The sequence below is a fragment of the Psittacula echo genome (genome assembly GCF_963264785.1).
Source record: "Psittacula echo genome assembly, chromosome: 10".
Lineage (NCBI taxonomy): Eukaryota > Metazoa > Chordata > Aves > Psittaciformes > Psittacidae > Psittacula > Psittacula echo.
The window spans coordinates 1,102,630-1,125,594 of record NC_137741.1 but is presented as its reverse complement, the minus strand read 5'-3'; the positions used below and the strand labels follow the sequence as shown (position 1 = coordinate 1,125,594).

The following is a 22,965-nucleotide window of genomic DNA, read 5'->3' as shown; positions in this document are numbered from 1 at the left end:
CCAAGCAGGATAATTGATAAAACCCCTGCCTGACGTGGAGCTTGAACTCAGAATTTGCAGTTGGACAGTTCAGAACCACCAGACACAGAAAGAACAGACTGAGAGGTGAAATAACCATTAATCCACAGGAGGGGGTGAGCAAGGAGGCGTCCCTGCAGTTTAACCGTGGGAATGACATTCCAAACACAACTGGTACCTCTGGCAGCTCTTAACTGGAGTTGTTGACATGAACAGCCACCTGTGACTTACAATTTCCTCTTCATTCGGGTCTTCACATCACCGAAAATATTGATCTTTTGTTTAACCCAATACGCCTCGTAGCCCGAGGTGCCGGGAATGAAATCATGGAGCTCCCCGACATACTTCCTCATGTCCCGAGCGGAGGTGTAGCCTGCAAAGGGAACTCCTTGGAGGAGGTACTGCTGGAGAGGAAGTGCTGGGAGAGCCGCCCCCCTCCCCAAGGAAGCAGGAAGGGAGTGGAGCTACCTGCACCCTCAGCAGTTCTGGTGCTGTCAGTACTGGGCACACGGGGGGGTCCCTGGTTCATCCACAGCCATTTTCAGGGATATTCCCAGTTTCCAGGGATACTTCTAGTGTGAGGCAACTGCCCATGGCAGGGGGTTGGAACTGGATGGTCTTAAGGCCCTTTCCAACCCAAACCAATCTGATTCTGTGATACTTCCCCCCCCCCATGGAGCATTACCTGTAACCATGTTATTCGTTGGGTACTCATGCAGGGCACGGTGTGGACATGCGTCCTCAGGTGCTGTGGGATCTGTTTCTTCTTCGCTGCTGTATCAAGGGGGAAAAAACCTGGTGTGTTCTTTGGGATTCTCTTGAGATTTGCGGGAGGGGGCCCCAAATCCAACCACCAAGGGCAGGAAAATACCTTTGCGTCAGGTCTAGCACATGCTCATCTTCCTCCTCCCCGCCTGTTCCTGCCGCCTCGGGTCTGTCTGTCAGATTCCTGTCGTGCTGCAAGCATCGATGCAGGATGGAGATAAAGCTCTGCTGGGACTCGGGCAGAGCAGCAGCCCCACGGGCCCCCACACAGGAGGTTTGGACTCGAGATCTCGTAATGTAGAATAGTTGTAAAGCTAAACACATTTTTGCTTCAAAATGACTGAGGAGCTGCTTTGAGAGTGAGCGGCAGCGCCTCGGAGCTGCATGGGGAAGGGAAATGCCACACGAAGGGCTGAGCTCAGGCCTCTGCCGTCAGCATTCCCAGAAGGATGTGTTGGAGATGGGACATCTCTGGATGAGGGAGAAAACCCTCCTGCACATCCCACACTTCATCTTGGTGCTGTCCCCTGGGATGTCACATTGGGACGGACACACTTGCCGCAGCAAGCACAGGATTTGATCCCGTGTTTGGGCTGAGGGGCTGGGGTGAAAACCAGGCGCCCTGAAGCTCATACACCCACTGGTTTATTTAAGCTACAGCTGCAGCAGCCATTTCTCATCTTACCTGTTCTGCCAGTGAATCGCCCGCCTGCTCCCAAATAAAACAACCAATCTGCCTTCTGATTTCTGCCGTCAACAAAAAGATAAATGATGGTGAGAGCATCAGTGAGGCCGGGGAGGCAGCCGCTGCCTGTGCAAGCCACGGCCCCTCACAGGCACTGGCAAAGGCACTCGGGAGCCTGGGCAGGAGCTCACTGCACAGCGCCGCAACAGAACAGCTCCATGTCTGCGTGGAGAGCAGTGAGTGAAGAGTGGTGTCCCTCAGGGAGCCGTACTGGGACCAGTGGTGAAGGACTGAGCACCCCCAGCACATTTGCTGATGGCACCAAGCTGTGCGATGCAGTCAACACGCTGGAGAAAAGGGATGGGACATGAAGAGGTGGGACCATGTGAACCTCATGGGAGTTCAGTCAGGCCAAGTGCAAGGTTCTGCCCCTGGGTCGGGGCAACCCCCAGCACAAACCCAGGCTGCGGGAGACCGGATGGAGCAGCCTGAGAAGGACTTGGGATGCTGGGTGATGAGAAGCCTCCCATGACCTGGCTTCAGTGTGCGCTTGAGCCCAGAACCCCCCCGTGTGCTGGGCTGCACCCCAGAGCGTGAGCAGCAGCTCAGGGAGGGGATCCTGCCCCTCTGCTGGGCTCTGGGGAGACCCCCCCTGCAGCCCTGATCCAGCTCTGGGGCAGCAGCACAAGAGGGACGTGGAGCTGCTGGAGCGAGGCCAGAGGAGGCCATAGAGATGCTGCGAGGGCTGGAGCAGCTCTGCTCTGGAGCCAGGCTGAGAGAGCTGGGCTGGGGCAGCCTGGAGAAGAGAAGGCTCCTGAAGGGGAGACCTGAGAGCAGCTCCAGTGCCTAAAGGGGCTGCAGGAAACCTGGAGAGGGGCTTGGGACAAGGGCCTGTAGGGACAGGCCAAGGGGAATGGCTTTAACCTGCCAGAGGGGAGACTGAGATGAGCTCTTAGGCAGAAGCTCTTCCCTGTGAGGGTGCTGAGGCGCTGGCCCAGGGTGCCCAGAGAAGCTGTGGCTGCCCCATCCCTGGCAGTGTTCAAGGCCAGGTTGGACACAGGGGCTTGGAGCAAGCTGCTCTAGTGGAAGGTGTCCCTGCCCGTGGCAGGGGTTGGGACTGGATGAGCTTTAAGTTCCCTTCAACCCAAACCAGTCTGGGATTCTGTGATTAATAGATGGAGTGTCCTCTGCCAATGGGGAGGAAGAGTCACTCCCAGCAGAAGGAAATTCCCTCCATCTACAGCAGAAGTAACGAGTTTCTGGTTTACACCACCAAAAGGTTGTGCTCATGGGGGAACCCCCAGGGGAGCAAAACCCTGATGGTTCCCCCCTAACCTTCTTGCAGGCAAGCGGGTGGCAGGACAAAGTGGCCCAGAGCCACTGACATCTTCTCTTCCGCACTGGTGTTGGCCCATGCAGAGAGGTAAGAGGAGTGGAAGACCGTGGCTCTGCCCTCCAAGTAATTGAGGCTCTCATGTATTCTGGAAGAAAAAAAGACAGCTGGTTTCCAAAGGGAAACCTGGGACAAAACCCAAAACCACACACAGAACCCCCAAAAGTTTAGGGGAACATTGTCATTACAACTGACAACAGCACCTCATGTTCTGTAAGTTTCTAACATGATCCTGGCTGCCGGCGCCTCATGAGAGCAGCCTGGAGGAAGGGCACTGGGGAGCAGCTAAAACCATCTTTTATATGGGACTCACTGGCACCGCCCTGCACTCAGCCTGGGGCTGGCTCTTCGGGGAGGGGGAAAACGTGGGTTTTCTTTATTCATTCTTGACCCTGCTGCGGTCCCCAGAGAGCAGCAGCCGGCAGCTGTGCAGAGAGGTGAAGGTGGAGGATGCTCAAGCCCTCACTGTCCTCCTTAGAGCTGAATTAAATATTGTTTGCTGGTTTTGTATGGATAATGATACACTTTTTTCCAAGAAATAATCAGAATAAATACACTGAATAGATATATTATATATATATGTAAATTCTCCTGGTTGAACAACCCAGTCCAGCAAGACGCTGTGCCAGAAGAAAGGTCTTTGCTCAGGGTTTCTTGGGATTCCCCTTCTGCAGCTGGAATGGTTGGCTGAGGATTACAAAAATCTAAGACAGGTTTAAGCAATTTAAAGCAGTTAAAGGAAGCTGCCTTGTCCAGCCTAGCAAAGTCTGCTGCAGAGCACTGCAAGAAAACATTGCAGGTCCCTTCCACATAAATATATTTACATGATATTGAATATATATAAAGATTCATCAGGGACTGTAGCGATAGGACAAGGGGTGATGGGTTCAAACCGAAACAGGGGAAGTTCAGGTTAGATCTAAGGCAGAAGCTCTTCCCTGTGAGGGTGCTGAGGCACTGGCACAGGGTGCCCAGGGGAGCTGTGGCTGCCCCATCCCTGGCAGTGTTCAAGGCCAGGTTGGACACAGGGGCTTGGAGCAAGCTGCTCTATGTGGTCAGTAGGTCAAAAGAGGTTCTCCTCCCCCTCTACTCTGCCTTGGTGAGGCCGCATCTGGAATATTGTGTTCAGTCCTGGGCCCCTCAGTTCAACAAGGACAGGGACCTGCTGGAGAGAGTCCAGCGCAGAGCCACAGAGATGATGAAGGGAGTGGAGCATCTCCCTTATGAGGAGAGGCTGAGGGAGCTGGGGCTCTTTAGCTTGGAGAAGAGGAGACTGAGGGGTGACCTCATCAATGGTTACAAATATGTAAAGGGTGAGTGTCGGGATGATGGAGCTGGGCTTTTCTTAGTGATGTCCAGGGATAGGACAAGGGGTAATGGGTGTAAACTGGAGCATAGGAGGTTCCATGTGAACATCAGGAAAAACTTCTTTACTGTGAGAGTGACAGAGCACTGGAACAGGTTGCCCAGGGGGGCTGTGGGGTCTCCTACATTGGAGATATTTAAGGCCCAGCTGGACAAGCTCCCGTGTGATGTACTCTAGGTTACCCTGCTCTTGCAGGGGGGTTGGACCAAATGATCTTTTGAGGTCCCTTCCAACCCTTGGGATTCTGGGATTCTGTGAAGGTGTCCCTGCCCGTGGCAGGGGTTGGAACTGGATGAGCTTTATGCAACCAATGCAAACCAGCCTGGGATTCTGTGATTCACCAGCTGGAGGAAGACCCTGAGAAGCCTTTCCCTGTATTTGTACAAATGTTCTCGAGCTCTCTCACTCTTTTATGTTCAGCAAGCAGAAGGAAAACAGCAGTTCATCCATTTTCCAGCCAGGTTTACCTCCATGCTTTGCTTTCAGAGTCAGCTCTGAAGCTTTTCAGCTTCCTTCCTTGGGGATGGTGTTGCCTCTATATTAGACTCTTGATTTTTCCAGTAGATCAACCCAAAGGTGGTGACAAACCCAGCATCATCAGTTTAACTCACTTGGCATCATTAAGCCAGCCTGACGTGTGGATGGGTTTTGCTGTTGTTTTGGGGTTTCTGTGGCTCCAGTTTAGTGTGGTGGTGAGCTTTCAGACCCTATTGTGCTCGCAGCCCAGAAAGCAACCGTATCCTGGGCTGCATCAAGAGGAGCGTGACCAGCAGGTCAAAGGAGGTGATCCTGCCCCTCTACTCTGCTCTCGTGAGACCTCACTTGGAGCATTGTGTGCAGTTCTGGTGTCCTCAACATCAAAAGGACATGGAACTGTTGGAACAAGTCCAGAGGAGGCCACGAGGATGATCAGGGACTGGAGCATCTCCTGTATGGAGACAGGCTGAGAACATTGGGGCTGTTCAGCCTGGAGAAGAGAAGCTGCGTGGAGACCTCAGAGCAGCTTCCAGTGTCTGAAGGGGGCCTACAAGGATGCTGGGGAGGGACTCTTCATCAGGGACTGCAGTGACAGGACAAGGGGTAACGGGTTCAAACTGAAACAGGGGAAGTTTAGATTGGATCTAAGGAAGAAATTCTTTACTGAGAGGGTGCTGAGGCACTGGAATGGGTTGCCCAGGGAGGTTGTGAATGCTCCATCCCTGGCAGTGTTCAAGGCCAGGTTGGATGAGGCCTTGGGTGCCATGGTTTAGTGTGGGGTGTCCCTGCCCGTGGCAGGGGGTTGGAACTGGATGACTTTAAGGTCCTTTCCAACCCTAACTGTTCTGTGATTCTATGATTAAGCAGCAGAACCCCGCTAATCTGTACCAAGTGCTTTAAAAACACCACCCTGGCTTTTACAGGACCATAGAACACATGTTAAAGGATCGTAAAATCATAGAATCAATGAGGTTGGAAAGGGTCTTTAGGACCATCGAGTCCAACCGTTCCCCAGCAGTGCCAAGGCCACCACTAAACCACGGATGTCACCATCCATTAAACACCCTGAAACCGGTGTATCCACCTCCATCGACCTGCTCTGCACGGAGAGGGTCAGCGGGGCTGCAGGCACGTCCTGAGCAAGGCGGGTGCTGCTGGCACAGGGGTGACGGACACGGGGGGCACACAGCTCACCTGCGGGTGTCCGGGTGCGCGGCGTCGCTGCTGAACAGGTACTCAGCATCCTGCCAGCGGGCGCGCTGCCCGCCATCGGCCGCTGCGGAGAGGAGCAGAGAGCAGCGAGCTGGACACCCAGCAGGGCCCGGCTCGGGTGACACGGGATGGGGACCGCAGAGCTGGGCCCTGCAGTGCGAGTGTGATGTGTGCCCCCCCCCACGGCTGTGGGGGTCCCACTGCCCCACTGAGGACTCTGCTGGGCTTTTCCTCAGTGTGGGGGCACCGTGATCACTGAGGGGTGCAGGGGCTGTGCCCCATTGCTCTGCCCCACTGAGGTGTGCAGGGGCTGTGCCCCATTGCTCTGCCCCACTGAGGTGTGCAGGCGCTGTGCCCCATTGCTCTGCCTCACTGAGGTGTGCAGGGGCTGTGCTCCATTGCTCTGCCCCACTGAGGTGTGCAGGGGCTGTGCCCCATTGCTCTGCCCCACTGAGGGGTGCAGGGGCTGTGCCCCATTGCTCTGCCCCACTGAGGTGTGCAGGGGCTGTGCCCCATTGCTCTGCCCCACTGAGGTGTGCAGGGGCTGTGCCCCATTGCTCTGCCCCACTGAGGTGTGCAGGGGCTGTGCCCCATTGCTCTGCCCCACTGAGGTGTGCAGGGGCTGTGCCCCATTGCTCTGCCCCACTGAGGTGTGCAGGGGCTGTGCCCCATTGCTCTGCCTCACTGAGGTGTGCAGGGGCTGTGCCCCATTGCTCTGCCTCACTGAGGTGTGCAGGGGCTGTGCCCCACTGCTCTGCCCCACCGAGGCTGTGTCAGCGCCATCCCCGGGCCCTCACCCCACAGCTCCCGCGGGCCGGGGCTGACGCTCTGCGAGAACCAGGCGCTGCGGCCGCGGAACATGGCGGCGGCGGGAGGAGCCCTGAGGGCCGGTGACGGGAACCCGCGGGACGGGCGCTGAAGGAAGCCCTCAGCGCTGCCCCCCCGGTGCCGGGCAGCGGGAGATGGAGCCCCGCGGGATGTGACCGCTCCTGCGGGCTCCCCCTGCTCCATCGGCGGAGCCTTTTCCAGCGCTGCCACAGGCAGGGACCCCTTCCACTGGAGCAGCTTGCTCCAAGCCCCTGTGTCCAACCTGGCCTCGAACACTGCCAGGGATGGGGCAGCCACAGCTTCTCTGGGCACCCTGGGCCAGGGCCTCAGCACCCTCCCAGGGAAGAGCTTCTGCCTAAGAGCTCATCTCAGTCTCCCCTCTGGCAGGTTAAAGCCATTCCCCTTGGCCTGTCCCTACAGGCCCTTGTCCCAAGCCCCTCTCCAGGTTTCCTGCAGCCCCTTTAGGCACTGGAGCTGCTCTCAGGTCTCCCCTTCAGGAGCCTTCTCTTGTCCAGGCTGCCCTAGCCCAGCTCTCTCAGCCTGGCTCCAGAGCAGAGCTGCTCCAGCCCTCGCAGCATCTCCATGGCCTCCTCTGGCCTCGCTCCAGCAGCTCCACGTCCCTCTTGTGCTGCTGCCCCAGAGCTGGATCAGGGCTGCAGGGGGGGTCTCCCCAGAGCCCAGCAGAGGGGCAGGATCCCCTCCCTGAGCTGCTGCTCACGCTCTGGGGGTGCAGCCCATGTCCTCTGCATGCAGAAGGGAGGCAGCGAGGCGTCTCCATGTCCTGCCTTGCCGCCAGAGCTGCCCTCCAGACCCCATCCCCTCAGCCCCGTGCTGCAGTGGCAGGGGCCGCTGTGCCGGGCACCTCAGCACCTCCGGCCCCGGTGTCCCCGCAGGGCTCACGGGTGGGCGCAGCCACGCTCTGGGCCCCTCCGTGCTCGTATTTTGCCCACCCCGGAGGGTTCGCTCGTGCACACACGCTCCAGCAAAGCTGAGTGCGCCCCAGGAGGCCGCTGGGTGTCGGCAGAACTGAGCACGGAGCCCCTGGTCTTGGGTTCTTGCTGATTTTTAATGCAGTTTTTACACAGACTGAAGATTATTCCTGCTCGCGTGCACCTCCCCGTGCACGAAGGACTTGGCAATGCTGGCAAACGGAAGGAGAAAAGGTAAGATGTGTTCGGCCACGTTGAGCTGCTCTGTGGCGCTGGTAACCCTGACTGGATGTGTCCTGGCTCTCCCACTTGGTTGCACTTCTCTTGGGGGACACGTGTTCAGTCGTGTGTCTTGAGTGACTTTCCCCTCCTCTTGCACCCATCCCCTCGGGCTTTGTCCCTTCCACGCAGGAACTGGTGAAGCGTAAAACCAGATGTGACATTGAAGAAATCGGTCTCCCAAAAAGTTCCCCTAGGAGTCGTTCTCTTTGTGTTTGGTTGACTCAGAAATAGTTTTTCTGCTGTAAAACCGTTTCTATTTCATAAAGCCCACACGAGGCTTGTTTTGTGCTTCCAACCTGATCCCTCAGCAGCTCCATCCCCAGGGAACGCTCACTAAAAGCCAGCAGCAGCACAGCTGCACCCCAGGCTGGACCCGAGGGTGCCTGACAGAACAGAGAAGGTTTTAGCTGTGGTCCTGGAATGCAGATGTGAGTGCACGCGAGCCAGCCGCTGGCTTGGCCTGCGCTGTTCTCCTGCAGAGGGGGGATTTCTGGTTAAACCATCAAAATGTTTCCTAAGTAAGACCAGAAGAACCCCACAGATGCAATCAGGGCAGAGACTTCCCTATTGGCATGATGCATCCAGTTGTTACTCCCTGCTGCTCTTGAGGATAGTAAAGGTGAAGCTGAGGCAGTTGTAGGCATTTTGGTGGCTCTTCATAGAATCAGCTGGGTTGGAAAAGGCCTTTAAGATCACCAAGTCCAACCTTTGCCCCAGGACTGCCAAGTCATAGAATCATAGAATAGTTAGGGTTGGAAAGGACCTTAAGATCATCCAGTTCCAACCCCCCTGCCAAAGTCCTCCATTAACCCTTGGCACTGAGGGCCTCGTCTATATGGGTTTTGAACAGAGGATGCCAGGACATGGTCCACAGCTCAGGCCGCTTCAGGCTCTCACAGCAGGCAGTGCTGCTCTGCTGGGGTCTCTGGAGGAGAAGCCTAAACCTCTTCCTCCTTCCAAAACCATCCTCTGCCACAGAGGGAGCAGGGCTGGGGCTGGTGCAGTCCCTGCCTGGTGTCACAGGCTGAGCTGTGTGGTGGCTCCAGTGAGTCCTGCTGCCCTATGCTGGTTGATGAGCCTTTAGCATGACCACCCAGCCAGGACATCCCCACTTCTCCTGTTTGAACTCCCCTCCAATGAGCACAAAAGGATCAGTCCCCACACACACCCCAGCAACCTCCAAATGGAACTGCAACAGTTTGGATTTTCCCAATCTTTAATAGAACTGCGGTTATACTGGCAAAAGCTGCAAAACAAGCCAAAATCTCAAGTGCATTACAACACCAGCCAAAGCAAATCTTAATATACCCAAGAAGAGACGTGCTAGATCACACCCACTGGGTTGCCAGGAATCCCTGTTCACATACGTGAGATCCACACTGGTGAGATCCTCTTTGATCCAACGCTCATCCAGCAATCCTACTCATTTCTCCATAGAACGAAAGCAGTCTGATGAACATTACAAAGTAGCACCATTTTGGACTACTACCATCAAACCCCCACAGTACAGCAGAAGACCATCCCCAACAGGACTTCTCCAAGGGGTCAACCACTCATGGAAAACCAGAAATGAAAGTCACTGACACACACATCGCCTTCCCCTCAGCCCAGCTTTACAGCACACGCTCCCAAGAGACATCAGCTGGAGCTCTCCCCCTTGAAGTGGGCACCACATCCTGCCCATCCTTCCTTTTCCTCTCACACAGCTTTAAGATCAGACCCAGTGTCCCCAGAGTTACTTTTTCCCTTTTATCTTTAACTTGATGCCTTCCCTTCAGAGCCACACAGGAGGCTGTGCCCAGGCAGATCCCACATAAAAAACTTCCATTCTTCTTTCTTTTTCAAGAGACCCTGCTGAAGTCATCCAATTTTATTGAGATAAAAATCCTGTGCAGCTCAGAGCACTGAAGAACTGGGATTGATTTTTAATCAGTAATACAGACTTTTATAGCTCTGTGCTCAAAAAGCAGGCCTATCGCCTATAGTGCTTTGGGTAAATGACATTATAAGCTTTATTAAAGAAAATTCTTCTGCAATGAAGATGACAGCTGCTTTTCGTCAGATCCACAAGTGGGATGTGGAGAAAGGACAGAAGTTCCGAGAAGGCCTGGACTGGCAAGGCAGAACTTTTCAGACCTGCATGGGGAAGGTTGACATCAGTCACTCTGTTCACACCTTCACCTAATTATTTTAGGAGAACATAAGAGCATTTTCCACAGGGGAACTCCAACTGCAGAGTCCCAGTTGCAGGCAAGCAGACTCCCTCTGTCCAGTTTTACTTAGCTACAAATCTAGCAGGAGCTGGTTTTCCCCTCCTCTCCTTGGTGGGGGTTCAGAGTTCAACAAGCAAGCCTCTACACCAAGATGATCCCTGCTCTCCACACCAAGCACCAGCTGCATGGATATTCTCTCTTTATCAGCTCCCAACAACTCCACACCAGCTCAGTAAGTCCCCAGACTCTAGCCAAGTCACCAATGTCCCACCTCCAACCAAGCTTAGCAACCCTCACCATCAGTGACCCTCAAGCCGACATCCCACTAAAGCTGCTGATCTCCTGAGCCTTTCCTCAGTATCTCACAATATTTGCTTTTCTGCTGTAAATCAAAAGCTTTTCTTCTTCTGTTGTCCCCCATTAGAAAGATGGTCAACTCACCTTCATTTTCTCCCTGGAAGCCTGACACCCCTCCCAGCCTTTGGTGCTCTACAGCAAGGAAGGACTGGAGAGCTTTAGAGGGGCAGCAAGAAGTAAAGGACTCCGGTCCGTCTACATCTTCCCAAGAAGAAATGTCCAAGGCATTTACAAAACTAATTTGACTCATGATTCCATCTCAGCCTAAAAGCTCATCAGTAACATCTTCTGGTACCAAGTTAGGGCATTTCACAGAGGTCTTGCCAAGGCTTCTCTGGGCACAGTCAATAATTACCCAGCCTCTATCAGGGTACATAACTAGGGCATTCCAGCCAGCATTGCAGCCACATCAGCTAGGCAACAAAGCTTTAGTTTCCCTTTCTCTATCAAGGGTGAAACTATTGTTTACCAGACTGCTAAATTCAGATTAGTTATGGCCATGTAGTTTGAAGCACCTGGAGACCTCAGGCACAGCAGTGAATAAAACCAAGACTGCTCCTGGTTTGGCAGCGAGCCACCGACTTGTGCCGCATTGATCTCACATTACCAAGCTGACACGCCGCCTGCATGGCAGGGTGTGGAGAAGCACTAGAGGACATGCAACAACTGTCCAAACAATATCTGGCACACACCAAAAAGACATGGGGAAGTTTTACTCCAATGGGGCTCCTTTCTTTTGGACCAAGGACACTCTAGTAGGCAAAGCATGGTTGAGAACTGGCCAAAACAGCGGGTAGAAGGGGTGTGGGAACAACCCCACTCCCAGTCAGCAGTGACATGATATATACTGTGGTTCTGGGGGGTGATTGCTTTTCTTCCTCAACTCTGCAAGCTACACACTTCCCCCTGCAGAAAGGGGTGTGTGTTCCCCTTATCAACATGGCACAGATCATCAGTGCAACTCACCGCAGTTATTCCAGGCCCAGCTTAGAAGTCTGCATCTGCAAGAAAGAAGGGCAGAGCATTAGGCTTTGAGGTAGAGCACCCCATGTCCCCCGTCACAAGCCCACAGTGCAGGAACCAGAGAGCTGCTGCTTCTGGTCCATGCGCTTGCTGTCAGGCGGGGCCACCACCACCCGTCCCCACTGCTATACCCTTCCTTATAGTCACCAAATATAAAGCCAAAACTCACTGCATGACTCACCTTTTTCCAGGCAAGTTCACCTAGAAAGAGGTTAGAGTGCTCTGCTAAGAGCTGTTGTACCAAACATCTAGAGATAATACCAAGGCTTCTCCATCTGCTACTAAGGAATTCTTCCCTGGGTACGTGTACACCACCCTTTGAGCAGCACAGATGAAAACAAGTTAACTTTCCATCAATAGCACAAGACCTTCAATATCCCATTACAACACCCTGTTCCCCTTGTGGTTATAAATTAACAAGCTCTGGCCCCTGCACACGAATGGTGGCAAAGCTCGAGGAGGAAGGCACACCATACCCCACTGGAAAGACTGTGGCTCGTTGAAGGTAGAATGGGCCACCCTGCAAACGTAGATGTCACCCTTCTGGGGGGTGAAAGACACGTATGCCAGGCGCTGGAAGTACCACTTGTCATTGAAGGACAAGTCTGTGTACTTCACATTGTCCATGGGCTCCCCATTCTTGAGGAGGGAGATTTCAATCTTCGGAGGGTAGAAACCGCTCACAAAGCAGTTGAGGGTGTTTTCCTTTCCCATAGTGACAAGATCGCGGGAGTACACATCCACCTTTGGTGCCTCTGGAGAGGAGAGAAAGGGGGCAGTGAAAAGCAGGACTGCAGCAGGCACCACCAAGGAGAACCACAGACTGGTTTGGGTTGGAAAGGACTTTGAAGCCCATCCAGTCCAACCCCCTGCCACTGGCAGGGACCCCTTCCACTAGAGCAGCTTGCTCCAAGCCCCTGTGTCCAACCTGGCCTTGAACACTGCCAGGGATGGGGCAGCCACAGCTTCTCTGGGCACCCTGTGCCAGCGCCTCAGCACCCTCACAGGGAAGAGCTTCTGCCTAAGAGCTCATCTCAGTCTCCCCCTATGACCGCTTAGAAAAGCTCCTGCCCGCCCATGGTAACCGGTACCGTGCCCCTCACCCAGCCCCAGGCACTCACGGTCCGCCTCCCCCAGCGCCACCAGGACCAGGACCGCGATCAGGCCCCGCATTGCCCCGAGCAGCCCCATGGCCACCGCACCGCGCAGTTCCCAGCCCTTCTCGCTCCCCGCGTTTTATAGAGCCGCGGCCCGCGCGTCATCAGTCTCTAGGCAGACAGGCAGCGGAGAGGGTCTGCAGGAGACCGCGCCTGCGCACTGCGGGAATCGCCGCTTTCGCTTTCGCTTTCACTTCCGCCCAGGGGCCCGCCCCGGCCTCGGGGATGGAGGCGTCGAGGACGATGGTGGCACCGAGCACCAGCCGAGCCCCAGGCGTGGAGCTGGACACCTGCAGTCAGGAGCACTGGGAGGTGCGCACCCAGCTCCTGCCCCTCACCACAAGGGGGTAAAACCACCTCGTGCAGATGTTGCAGCCAGGGCTGGTGTCACATCGACAGCCTGCACCGGCACAGCCCGGCCGTCTTCCCTTCTGAACCCGGGTTTGCTGTCTTTGCCTGTGCGGGAGCTGTTGTCCAGCAGCTGCAGGATGACAGATGAACTCTGTCAATCACATGGTGTCAAACACAAGGACCCAAAGGGCAAAGAACCGGGTTTTCTGGTGCCTCCTCCAGAAGCCTAGCTAGGCTGGGTACGCCTCCAGGTGGCTCTGTAACAGTGCTCGGAGGAGAGTAGTAAAGCAACCGTAAGCAACTAAGGCCAGAACAGTGAAATGAGCTAGTATTAAATGGCACATAGATATTTCATACACCTAGAAGCTTGTCTGCTTGTGGTCCTGCGGGTCACAGGTTATGTTTAGAGTTGCTGTTTCAAAATGGCAAGCAGATCCATATGTATTCTCCTGCCTTACTGCATAAGGATTAAAAATATAAAAAAATTAAGAGAATGGAAAGTCTCTATGAATGGGGAGAAAACAGCAATATCAGGGTGCTCCCCAAGTTCAATCAATAAAGCATGTAGGGAGAACATCCCCCACCCAAAGACAGAAGGTAAATCAGTAGAGATAAAACCTGCAAAGGCTCATTATCAATCCGCACCAGACCAGATGAGCTCTGGCTGGGTTTGCTGGCTGCCTGACAAGCAGCACTGTCAGCCTCACAGCTGCCATCAAGCGTTTTCAGTGAGGGATAAGGGGATGCAGCTGCCACCAGAGCTTCATCAGAGATCTTGGGCGCCTGGCAGAAATAAGCCTCAGCAGCTGTGTTGGGAGCTGAGCTGAAACTGGGCTCTCTGACACGGACTCACAGGCCAGTCTGATCTGCACAGGTGAGCCATCCCCTGGGCTCAGGGAGGAGTAATTGCACAACATTGCAGGACATAGATCCTTCCTCTGCGCTGACACCCCTTTGGGAGGGGAACCCCTGGAGATCCTGGGACCAGCAGCACCCAGCAGACTTTCCCTGTGAAAAGAAGCTGAACCATGAGTTTCTTCCAACTGATGTTTCTAAAAGGCCATGCTGGTTTGGTCAGAACAGCCAAATGTTCCTCCTTTAGGGCTATTTAATACAAATATTTAAGCAGTAGGTGAGGCCTGACAACCGAGGCACTCCTGGCAGCACACTGCACTTCTTGGGACACAGATTTACAGCATCCTCATCTTTGTTTTGCTCCCCTCTGCTTTCCAGCCTGATACTGTAGATCTCCAAGTCATGCCTTCCACCAGACCAGCCTCATCCCTCCGGTTTTGAACGGCTGTTCCATCACAAGGAGAGACGGCCGCAGTGGAAGGACCCGGGCTGGGCCGTTGTCCACTCGGTTAGAGGCCGGTGTTCGCAGTTTACTCCCCGGTTCCCGGGTAGGATCCCCAGCCCGTCGCGCAGGCAGCAAGCCCAGCTGTGAGGGCGGGAACAAGCCGAGGGAGGCGTGGCCTAGTCGAGAGGGCGTGGCGAGGGGAGGGCGCAGGCGCAGGACGCAGGCGGGCGCCGCCATGCTGTACGGCAGGTGCAGGCGCGGTGCCGCTCTGGTCCGTAAAAGGCGGTGGCGGGGGCAGCCCAGCCTCGTAGAGGCATGGCGGAGGGCGGCGAGCCGGTTGTGAGTGCCCGCCCCGCTCCGCCGGGCGCGATGCTCTGTCCCCGGGCTGCTTCCCCTCCCGCTACCCTGGGTCACGCCCCCTCGGGTGCCGCGTCCCCCGGTGCCGGCTCTCCCAGTAGCGGTCGGTGCTGGAGGAGGCGCTGGGCTGGAGGTGCTGGTGGGGTGCCCTTCCCTTCCCTGTGCTCGGGTGCTGTTCGTGCCCCGGTAGGAGGGTGTTCACTCTGGAGCCTAATGGTGTCCTTCAGCACTAAAGCACTGGTGCTGTTCCATGGCGGCATCCCCTGTGGTGGTGGCATCACCTCCGGGCAGCGGCAGCCCTGGTCCTGGCAGGCTTCAGTGGTCTCCTACTCTGTGCTGAGCCTTCGCTGGTAGTGCAGTGTCTTCCGCTCTTCCCTGTCCAGCTTTGGGGCTGCTGTGAGCCCCGGGGTCTGCCCAGCCCCACCGGTGGGGTGAGGGGTGAGGTTGGGTGCTTCCCACTTTGGAAGCTCCTTAGGGTTATCTCTCCCTTAGCAGAGATACTGTTGCTTTCAACTGCAGATCATTGAGGACTACCTGCTGGTGGAAGATGCACCTCTGCTGGAGGAGATGGCTGAGGAGGATGAAGAGCTTGACCTATACAATGAAATGACTTTTGGGATAGGTAAGATCCCAGGGGTGCCCTAGTGATAGGGAGACCAGCCAGCACCCAGTGAGGTGAGGAAGATGGAGGTGGTGGGGTGAAGAAGGCTCCTGCCTGGTGAGGAGCTGGGTTGGGAGCAGAGACCCTAGTGGGCACTGCTTAGGCTCTCACCCACCCTGACATGCTTTGCTTCCCCCTCCAAGACCGAGACTCTACTGAAGAGGATACCTCAAAACTCCCAATGCCTCCAGAGATAAGACCTGAGCTGGCCAAAGCAGTGGCAGAGGAGACCAAGGCAGGGAAGGAACTGGGGCCTGAAGCAGCTGAGCACCTGGAGGAGCTGGAAGAGCCCCAGGAGGAAGGTGGGATGGAGCTGGAGATGGAGCAGGTCAGCTCTGAGTTGGAGGAGCAGGAAGAGCTGGACACTGAAGATCAGGAGGAAGACCAGGAGCCCTGCGAGGAGCCCAGTGACCTGGGAGACCCAGCGGTGATGACAGCTGTGCAGAGCAAACCCACGCTGGAGGTGATGCATGAATGGAGAGGGAGGGGACTCACTGCTCCCCTTCCATCCCCACATCTGGGGGTCCTGCCCCACAGAGGGCACTGGGGGTAGGTTGGTCCATGTCCAAGGGAAGAAACCCACCAGGGCTGAGCACATGACTTCTTTGCTTGCAGAGCCAGGACTCGGCGGTGCTGGACAGCAGGATTGGTGCTTGCTGGGCAAACTTTGGCAAAGAGGATGTGGTAAAAATGTCCCCTCCCATCTGGTGATGAGGCTGCTTGTCTTCTGTGTCCTCCTTCCCTGTGCTGACCATCTCCCTGTCTTCCAGCTGGCCATGGATCCCAAAGTGTGGGGCTCCTGCCCTGGCAGCATCCCCCCTCCCCACATGCTGGAGGTGGGTACCTTGGGGAGCAGCTGAGGACTCCCTGGCACCCTGGCCTGAGGGTCGTGCAGGCAATTTGGGGTGATCAGGGGACCTCTAAGGTCTTGTTGTCAGACAGGAGGTGCACAGATGTGTCTCTTGGGTGCTAAGGCTGTGGACAAAAGTGACCACCTGAAGCAGAACCTGGATTGGAGACTAAAGGTGTTGAGTTTGGGTGTCCCTGGTGTTGCAGGCTGCCAGGTTTGGAGCCTGGCTGGTGCATGGTCTGGTTTTGGTGAGCTGCCTGATGCTTAGGGTGCTAAACTCATCTCAGCTGGGCCCCGTTCCCACCTTCTGCTGCCTCCTCCCTGCAGGATAAAGCCATTGTCCAGGTCCTGGAGAGGCCCCCACTATCCAGCAATGTGACTCTTGACTTCCTTGGCTCCTCAGTGCAGAGGGGCTATGGGGGCTCTCCGCGGCTCAAGCGCCCTGATATAAGGCTGGTGTCCCCCAAGTCCTTCTCACAGCGCTTTCTCCGACAGGTAATGGGTTTGGGGGACTCTTGCACCCCCCTTTCTCTGCCCTCCCCTCCCCAGAAGTGCAGCCTTGAGGACAGGCTTGTCCCAGTGATCCCTCCTTGTCTCCTGCCCTGCAGCAGTCGCCTCTGGTGCCTTGCTCCCAGCGCTCCGCTCGGCCCTTTGTGCCACCTCGCAGACCCCCTCTGCTCTTCACTTCCAACCAGGTGATGCAGTGGGCTCTGAGCCACTGTGTGTCCCCTCTGAGGTGGCCCTGGAGCAGCAAGGGGTTGAGGCAGAGTCCCCCAAAGCTCTGCTATCCACAGCAGGCTTTGCAGCTCTGGGGCACCCATCTCTGGTGTCTTGGTAGTTGGGAAGGTGGAGCTGCTGGTGTAGTCGTTGCTTCATAAATCTATTTGCCCTAATGTCCTCACAGGACCTGCACTGGGCATGGTGGTGCACTTGGTGTCATGCTGCAGCACTGGTGATGGACCTGGGGCATGCAATCCCCAGTGACACATGGGTCCCCTCACCTTGCTCACTGTAGTGGTAGTATCCTGGTGTGGGTATCACCTTGCTATGGTGCCCCATGCATCCCCTCTGTGCAGGGAGAGGGTGGCCCCTGCATGGTGGGGAGCCAAAAGCCAGCATAGACCCCCCCCAAACCTCTCCAGGGCCCTTAGAGGAGAAGGCTCAGTCATCTGATCAATTCTCTTTCCCTTTCCAGACCACGGGGTACACATCTCCAACCCCTTTCCAGCCTATGTCACCCAACATCAGCCGCCGACCACGGCCTCTCGCCATGCACTTTGGTCCCATGTCTCCCTCTTTGGACCCTGCTCTCTTCTTCAGTCCATCAGCCAGTGGCCATCTGAACCTCAGGTAATGGGATAGTGTGTAGTGTGCTCGGGTGGGACTGCAGGAGCCCCACAGCACAGCTGGGGGTGTTCCCCCTCTCTGGGCATAGCTCTGAGGGTGCTGAGCCCCTGACCCCCGGCTGGTCTCCTCTGCAGTGTGCCCAACTGCCTGACCCAGCTGCACCCACAGCACCAGCGCATCCTGACCCAGCGGCAGCAGCAGAGGTGAGGGGGTCCCTGGGGACCTGTGTGGCGGTGGAGGGGGGGGTTCTGGGTAGTCACAGCAGGCTGTGGTCTTCCCTGTGCTAGCATCTCCTCCAAGAAGCTGTGGTCTCCTAAAGTGGACTCTAATGCTGGGCTGATGACCTCCAAGGAGAAGGACTGGGTCATCAAGGTGGAGATGATCCAACTGCAGAGTGAGAACATGGATGATGATTACTACTACCAGGTGAGCTCCTGCTGGCAGCACCAGTGGCTTATTCTCCCCAGGGCTGGGGTGTCATCTCTTTGGGGGTGCCCGAGCCTGTGGTGCCGCCCCTCCAGGCTACGCCTGTTGTTACAGATGTACTACCACCGCCTGGAGCACCGGCAGGCGGAGGAGGAGCTGCTCGGGGGGCGCAACCGGCAGGAGCCGCCGAAGCTGGTCACGCCGTTCATCCAGAAGGTGGAGACCTACAACTCCGGTGAGGGGCTGCGGGAGCCGTGGGGGCCGGCCGCGGGGCTGCGGGCCGTGCTCTCACCGTGTCCCCTTGCTTCCAGTGGTGCGCATCGCGGGCTCGCTGGGCCAGGTCGCTGTGTCCACCTGCTACAGCCCGCGCCGGGCCATCGACGCGGTGCACCATGCCCTGGTGGAGGAGGTAGGTGAGGCGAGGCCGGGCTGGCGGATGCTCTGGATGCCGCCCTGAGCTTTCTCTGGGCCCTGGAGCAGCTTTAACAGGAGCTTTAGGAGCTGCTGTGGCCAAGCCTGGGTGCTGCTCCATGCTGTGGAATGGGGCATGTGGCTGGAGCAGTGGTGGCAGCTTGTCCCCACCAAGGGGGGTGGGATGGGGCTCCAGGCAGCCAGAGCTGGCTGTGGCCTCACTGTGGGATTAATTGCTCCGTGTTCTGAAGCTGCCTCTGATCCCCAGGGAGCAGCTGGCCCTGTGCTCTGCCGGCGGCAGTGTCTGGTGCTGGCTGTAACTCTTGTGCCTTCCTTTCTCCCTTCCTGAAGGCCACAGGGAGCCACCGTCTTCGGGCACTGCACAAGATCGAGAAGGTGAGTGAGCCACAGCTGGGGCAGACTCTGTTCTCATCCAAGGAGCTCTGAGAGGGAATGTCCTGGGAGGGATCCCAGTTGTGAGAAGATGCTCCAAGCTGCCCCCCTTACCCTGTATGTACCATTCCTCTAGCTCTTCCTGCAGCTGCTGGAAGTGGAGGAGATGCAGCGGAAGATGTCCCTGTCTGCAGAGGAGCAGGAGCAGAAGAGCCAAGAAGCAGAGCGTATCTACCAAGCCTTGAAAATCAGGGCTTGCAGCAGTGAAGAGTGAGTTTGTGCTTTGGGAAGAGGGCACCATGTCCTGGCCCCCATTGGGCTCAGATGGTCAAGGATGAATAGTTCTAGGTGATGGGAAGGGTTGGAATTTGATCTCCGTGTGTCACTGTGGCCTGTGCTGACAGTACCTACGAGCTTCATCTTCCATTGGAGCTGATGCTGGTCCTTCTGGATGGACAGAGATGCTACAGGTCCCTTGGGATCTGTGCCAATGGAGCCTTCATCCCTAGGGAGGCAGAGGACGAATTTCTACAACTCCTGTGTGTGCAGAAGGGCAAGAAGCTCACGGCCCGGCTCCTGCCCCACCTGAGCCCGGAGCAAGCAGAGAAGATCCTGCTAACCATCACCCGTCACCTGCCCTTCCTCATGAAGAAGGATGTGTTGGATGAGGCAAGCACCTCCAGCAGGGCAGGGGCATCCCAGGCTGTCTCCTTCCTGTCTGCTCCTGCTGTAGGGGCACCCTGGGCAATGGGGAACATATCTTGCTGGGTCCCAGCATGGCCAGGCAGCTGGCAGGGTTGACATGAGATGGAAACTGCCCTCCTTCCCTGTGGAGGAGGAGAAGGGTCTCTAGGAAGGGGGTAAAGCAGTGGTGGTGGTGGCAGTTCTCCGCTGGGGGGGGAGGTGTGCTGTTGGCCTTTGTGTCCTCCCCAGGTGTTGGGATGGGGCTGTGACAGGTCTAAGGGTCTCAGATCCCTGCTCTCCCCTCTGCCCTGTGCAGTCTCTGCCCCTGCTCTACAGCCCGCTGAACAAGGTGGTGGGCAGGATGACCTTCAGCAAACTCATCGAGGTCCTGCAGGAGATGAGCAGGCCCCTGTCCGAGTCCACTGAGCTCCCTGTCACCATGGCCTTGAAGAACCAGGTACGTGACCCTGAAGGGGGGCAGAGCCTTACATGGTGTCCATGGGGTGCTGCCACCGCTGGCCCTGACTCCTGGTGCTTCCCTGCAGTTTGGGATCTCCTTGCTCTACTCCCTGATGAGCCATGGTGAAAGGCTGCTGTCCTCTGACATGCCACAGGAAACACACAGCGGGGACTTCGAGACTTGGTGAGGGGTGTGTGAGCAGTGGGGCTGGGGCTCCCCATCGTGTGGGGTGCTCACCCCTGTGTTGGTGTCCCCAGGACAGACATGGTGTTCCTGGTCGCCCGGGAGCTGTCACAAGTGCCCAAGGCCTCGCTGGTGGAGCCTCTCTTCTTGCCCAGCAACCTCCTTTCACTCTTCTGCCGCTACCTGGACAAGCAGACTGTCCACCACCTGGAAGTCAAGATGGAGTGAGTACCATCTGGAGCACTGCCTGCCTTTGCTGGGCATCCCCTGGGAGAGGAGGATTGGACAGCACTGGGGCTCACTGCTTTGCTCTCTTGGCTGGGGGGGAGGACCCTGTTGGATGCAAGCCTCCACATCTCCATGGGCTGAGCTGATCCTTGTGGCTTTGCTCCTGCTTCCCTGGGGCCGTGTGTGTTTACAACCTGACATTCCAAGCCTATTCTTTCCCTGCAGGTGCTCCCCGATGCCGTCGGAGGCTGCCATGCTGTGCTGAGCTGGGATGGGAGCTGGGAATGTCATCAGGCAGGGCCCGATGCCAAAGCGAACACTTACCCTGGTGCAGGGCACTGGCAGGGCTGGTGCCGGCCGGCCCCGGGGCTGGGGAGCACAGCACGGGGATGAGGGTAACTTATTGTGCCTCACAGCCCTGGATATGGCAGTGGGTGTCGAGGCAGGGGCTGCACAGGGGCACTGGGAGCACCCGGGTGAGTGACTTGTGTCCACTTCAAATAAAAAGGTGATTCATGAGCTCCTTTGGCTCCTCCTGTGGGCAGCTCCTGCTGGGAGCACAGGGGTCCTGCAGGCATCCCCTGAGACCTGAGTGTGCATTAAAGGGGAAGGAGAAGCAGGGAGGGATGCACAGAGGACCCAGAAGGAGGATTAAAGTGGGGGTGGAGGAGAAAGGCTTGGGGGGGGGGTTCAGAGGACACGTGGCTGGGGCCACAGGGGAATTGAGCCTCCAGGGAGAGGAATGGGCTGGAACGGAAGGGATGTGGGGGAAGAAGATGTGCTCAGAGCTTGCCCTGAGGGGAAAGGGGGAGGATCTTATGTATTCAGGAGGGCACAAATGGGTAGGATATGTGGGACCTTAAACATACGTGGGTGGGTGATAAAGCACCTCTTCTTTCTGAGCACTCAGACTAATTAGCCTTAAAGGCTTGCAGACATCCTCATGATCGGAAAGGCTTGCAGAAATCCTCAGCCTCAGGATTTGAAGCAACTTTAACTGATCATCACTACCGCAGGCTCACCCTCACTTCTGCATCTCAGGCTGAGGGACTGAACAGGGACAATGTCTCATCCTGCTGTAGAAATGCTTGTGGCTCCTGCCTGGCTCTGTGGTGGGATTTCCCTGATTCTGTGGGATATGAGACACCTATGTCCATCCAGAGGTCTGAACTTGATACCCAAAGCCTGGTGTGTATTCAAAAGAGGCTTGCACCAGAACGTTGTCTCTGGAAGCTATCCTCTGCCCAAGCTCCAACCCTGTGTAGTTGAGAGAAGGTGAAATTACTCCTTTTAAACCAACATCCTCCAAAGGTCAAGCTAATGCACAATGGGACTTTGCAGAATAAAGGATGTGACTGGGAGGGGCAAGGAGGATTTATCTCTGTTGCTTGTCAAGACAGCTTACAGCTCTGTTTCTGAAATACGTGGTAGAGGAGCAATTGAGATGCCTGAATACAGCTGTGCAGAGATGAGAGATGCTGCAGATGTGATGCAGGGCTGGGAGGGGCTCCTGCCCTTTCTCTTAGAGCTGGCATGTGGGCTATTGATCATCTCAAAGTGTGTAAGGTCCCACTGGAAGGAGCTCCAGATCACCCTGATGGCTCTCCTGCTCATCTTGGTGTCCTACAGCTGCAGCCTTTTCTCTGCCTTCACAATCAGGTTTACCAAAAGCAGGTTCAAAGCCTTCTCCACTTGCTCCTCATGCTTTATTGTTGGGAAGTTGAGCCAGCTGTGCTCATCCCTACACATCCCTCTCCATCCACTTCAACAGAGTGACAGGGGTGGTTGGCATCAGGGTGAGACCCACAGTTTCAAACCCAGTGAGGCACTCTGGGAGCACCCCTGTGCAGTGACCCACCTGCAAGGGGAAGAGTGGACCTTGTCACTGCGAGCCCAGAGGTGATTTCAGATTGCAGGGCACTTGCAGCTGCCCACTGATGTGGGGGAAGAGATGAGGACATCCGCGTGTCCTTTGAGATAAGGGTAAGGATGTGTTATGTTTTCTGTTCGCAGCAGAGCATGGACCCAGCGTGACTGCTCCTCGCCTGAGAGCAGCATGGACGGAGGAAGAAAGCACAACATGGATGTAATTGCGTGCAAAACCGAATGCTCCAACACAGAAGGGTCGGGGGTCTCCCATGGACTTTGCTGTTCCGCTGCAGGAAACGGCTGTGACAAAAGGAGGAAAATCTCCCGTGTCCGGGATCTGCATCGGGGTTTTCTCCTGAACCCGAAGCCGACGGAGCCCAGGGTCCCTGCCCGGCTCCTGTGGCACTGCCCCCAGAGAGCCACCAGCCCTACGGCCTGGGGTGACCCTCACCGTGCCCGCCCCAGGGGCAGTCGCTGCCTTTGCGTGCACGGGGCTCCTCCGGCGGTGCTGGGAAGAGCACTTTGGGCTTGCACGAGGCTTGTTACTGGGTGCTCCAGGGAGGAACCGGAGGGGCTGTGCGGCAGCGCTGCCTCTCCTGGGCTGCTCCCCACAACCTCTGAGCCGCCCCTGTCGGTGTGTGGAGGGGAGCGCCGCTGCCCGCTCAGCGCACGGGGGGGGACCGCGGGGAGGGTGGCCGCGGCACGGGAAGGGCCGTGGCTATTCCGGCTGGGACATCACA

The 22,965-nt window shown here is 56.5% G+C and overlaps 2 protein-coding genes across 5 annotated transcripts; one reads left to right on the top strand and one right to left on the bottom strand.

The window, feature by feature from the left end:
- Positions 1-9,153: 9,153 nt before the first annotated feature.
- Positions 9,154-12,841, bottom strand: B2M (beta-2-microglobulin). Its single transcript, XM_080626174.1, has 4 exons — positions 12,670-12,841; positions 12,025-12,303; positions 11,492-11,526; positions 9,154-10,091 (listed from the first exon to the last, which is right to left on the bottom strand). Exons 1-3 carry the CDS (start codon positions 12,737-12,739, stop codon positions 11,513-11,515), a joined length of 363 nt encoding a protein of 120 aa, XP_080482300.1. The 5' UTR covers positions 12,740-12,841; the 3' UTR covers positions 9,154-10,091; positions 11,492-11,512.
- An 893-nt stretch (positions 12,842-13,734) lies between these two features.
- PATL2 (PAT1 homolog 2) lies at positions 13,735-20,827 on the top strand. Of its 4 annotated transcripts, XM_080626079.1 has the most exons (20): positions 13,735-13,930; positions 14,290-14,459; positions 15,233-15,335; positions 15,518-15,837; positions 15,990-16,058; positions 16,145-16,210; positions 16,552-16,719; positions 16,833-16,919; positions 17,420-17,574; positions 17,706-17,774; positions 17,859-17,997; positions 18,112-18,232; positions 18,309-18,406; positions 18,760-18,804; positions 18,938-19,071; positions 19,206-19,470; positions 19,802-19,942; positions 20,031-20,128; positions 20,203-20,352; positions 20,582-20,827. In XM_080626079.1, exons 3-20 carry the CDS (start codon positions 15,281-15,283, stop codon positions 20,619-20,621), a joined length of 2,220 nt encoding a protein of 739 aa, XP_080482205.1. In that variant the 5' UTR covers positions 13,735-13,930; positions 14,290-14,459; positions 15,233-15,280; the 3' UTR covers positions 20,622-20,827. The 4 variants fall into 4 exon arrangements, with proteins under 4 accessions (XP_080482205.1, XP_080482207.1, XP_080482204.1 ...); XM_080626081.1 differs by lacking the exons at positions 13,735-13,930; positions 14,290-14,459 and adding an exon at positions 14,623-14,695 and having other exon boundaries at positions 19,311-19,470; XM_080626078.1 differs by lacking the exons at positions 13,735-13,930; positions 14,290-14,459 and adding an exon at positions 14,623-14,695.
- Positions 20,828-22,965: the final 2,138 nt, after the last annotated feature.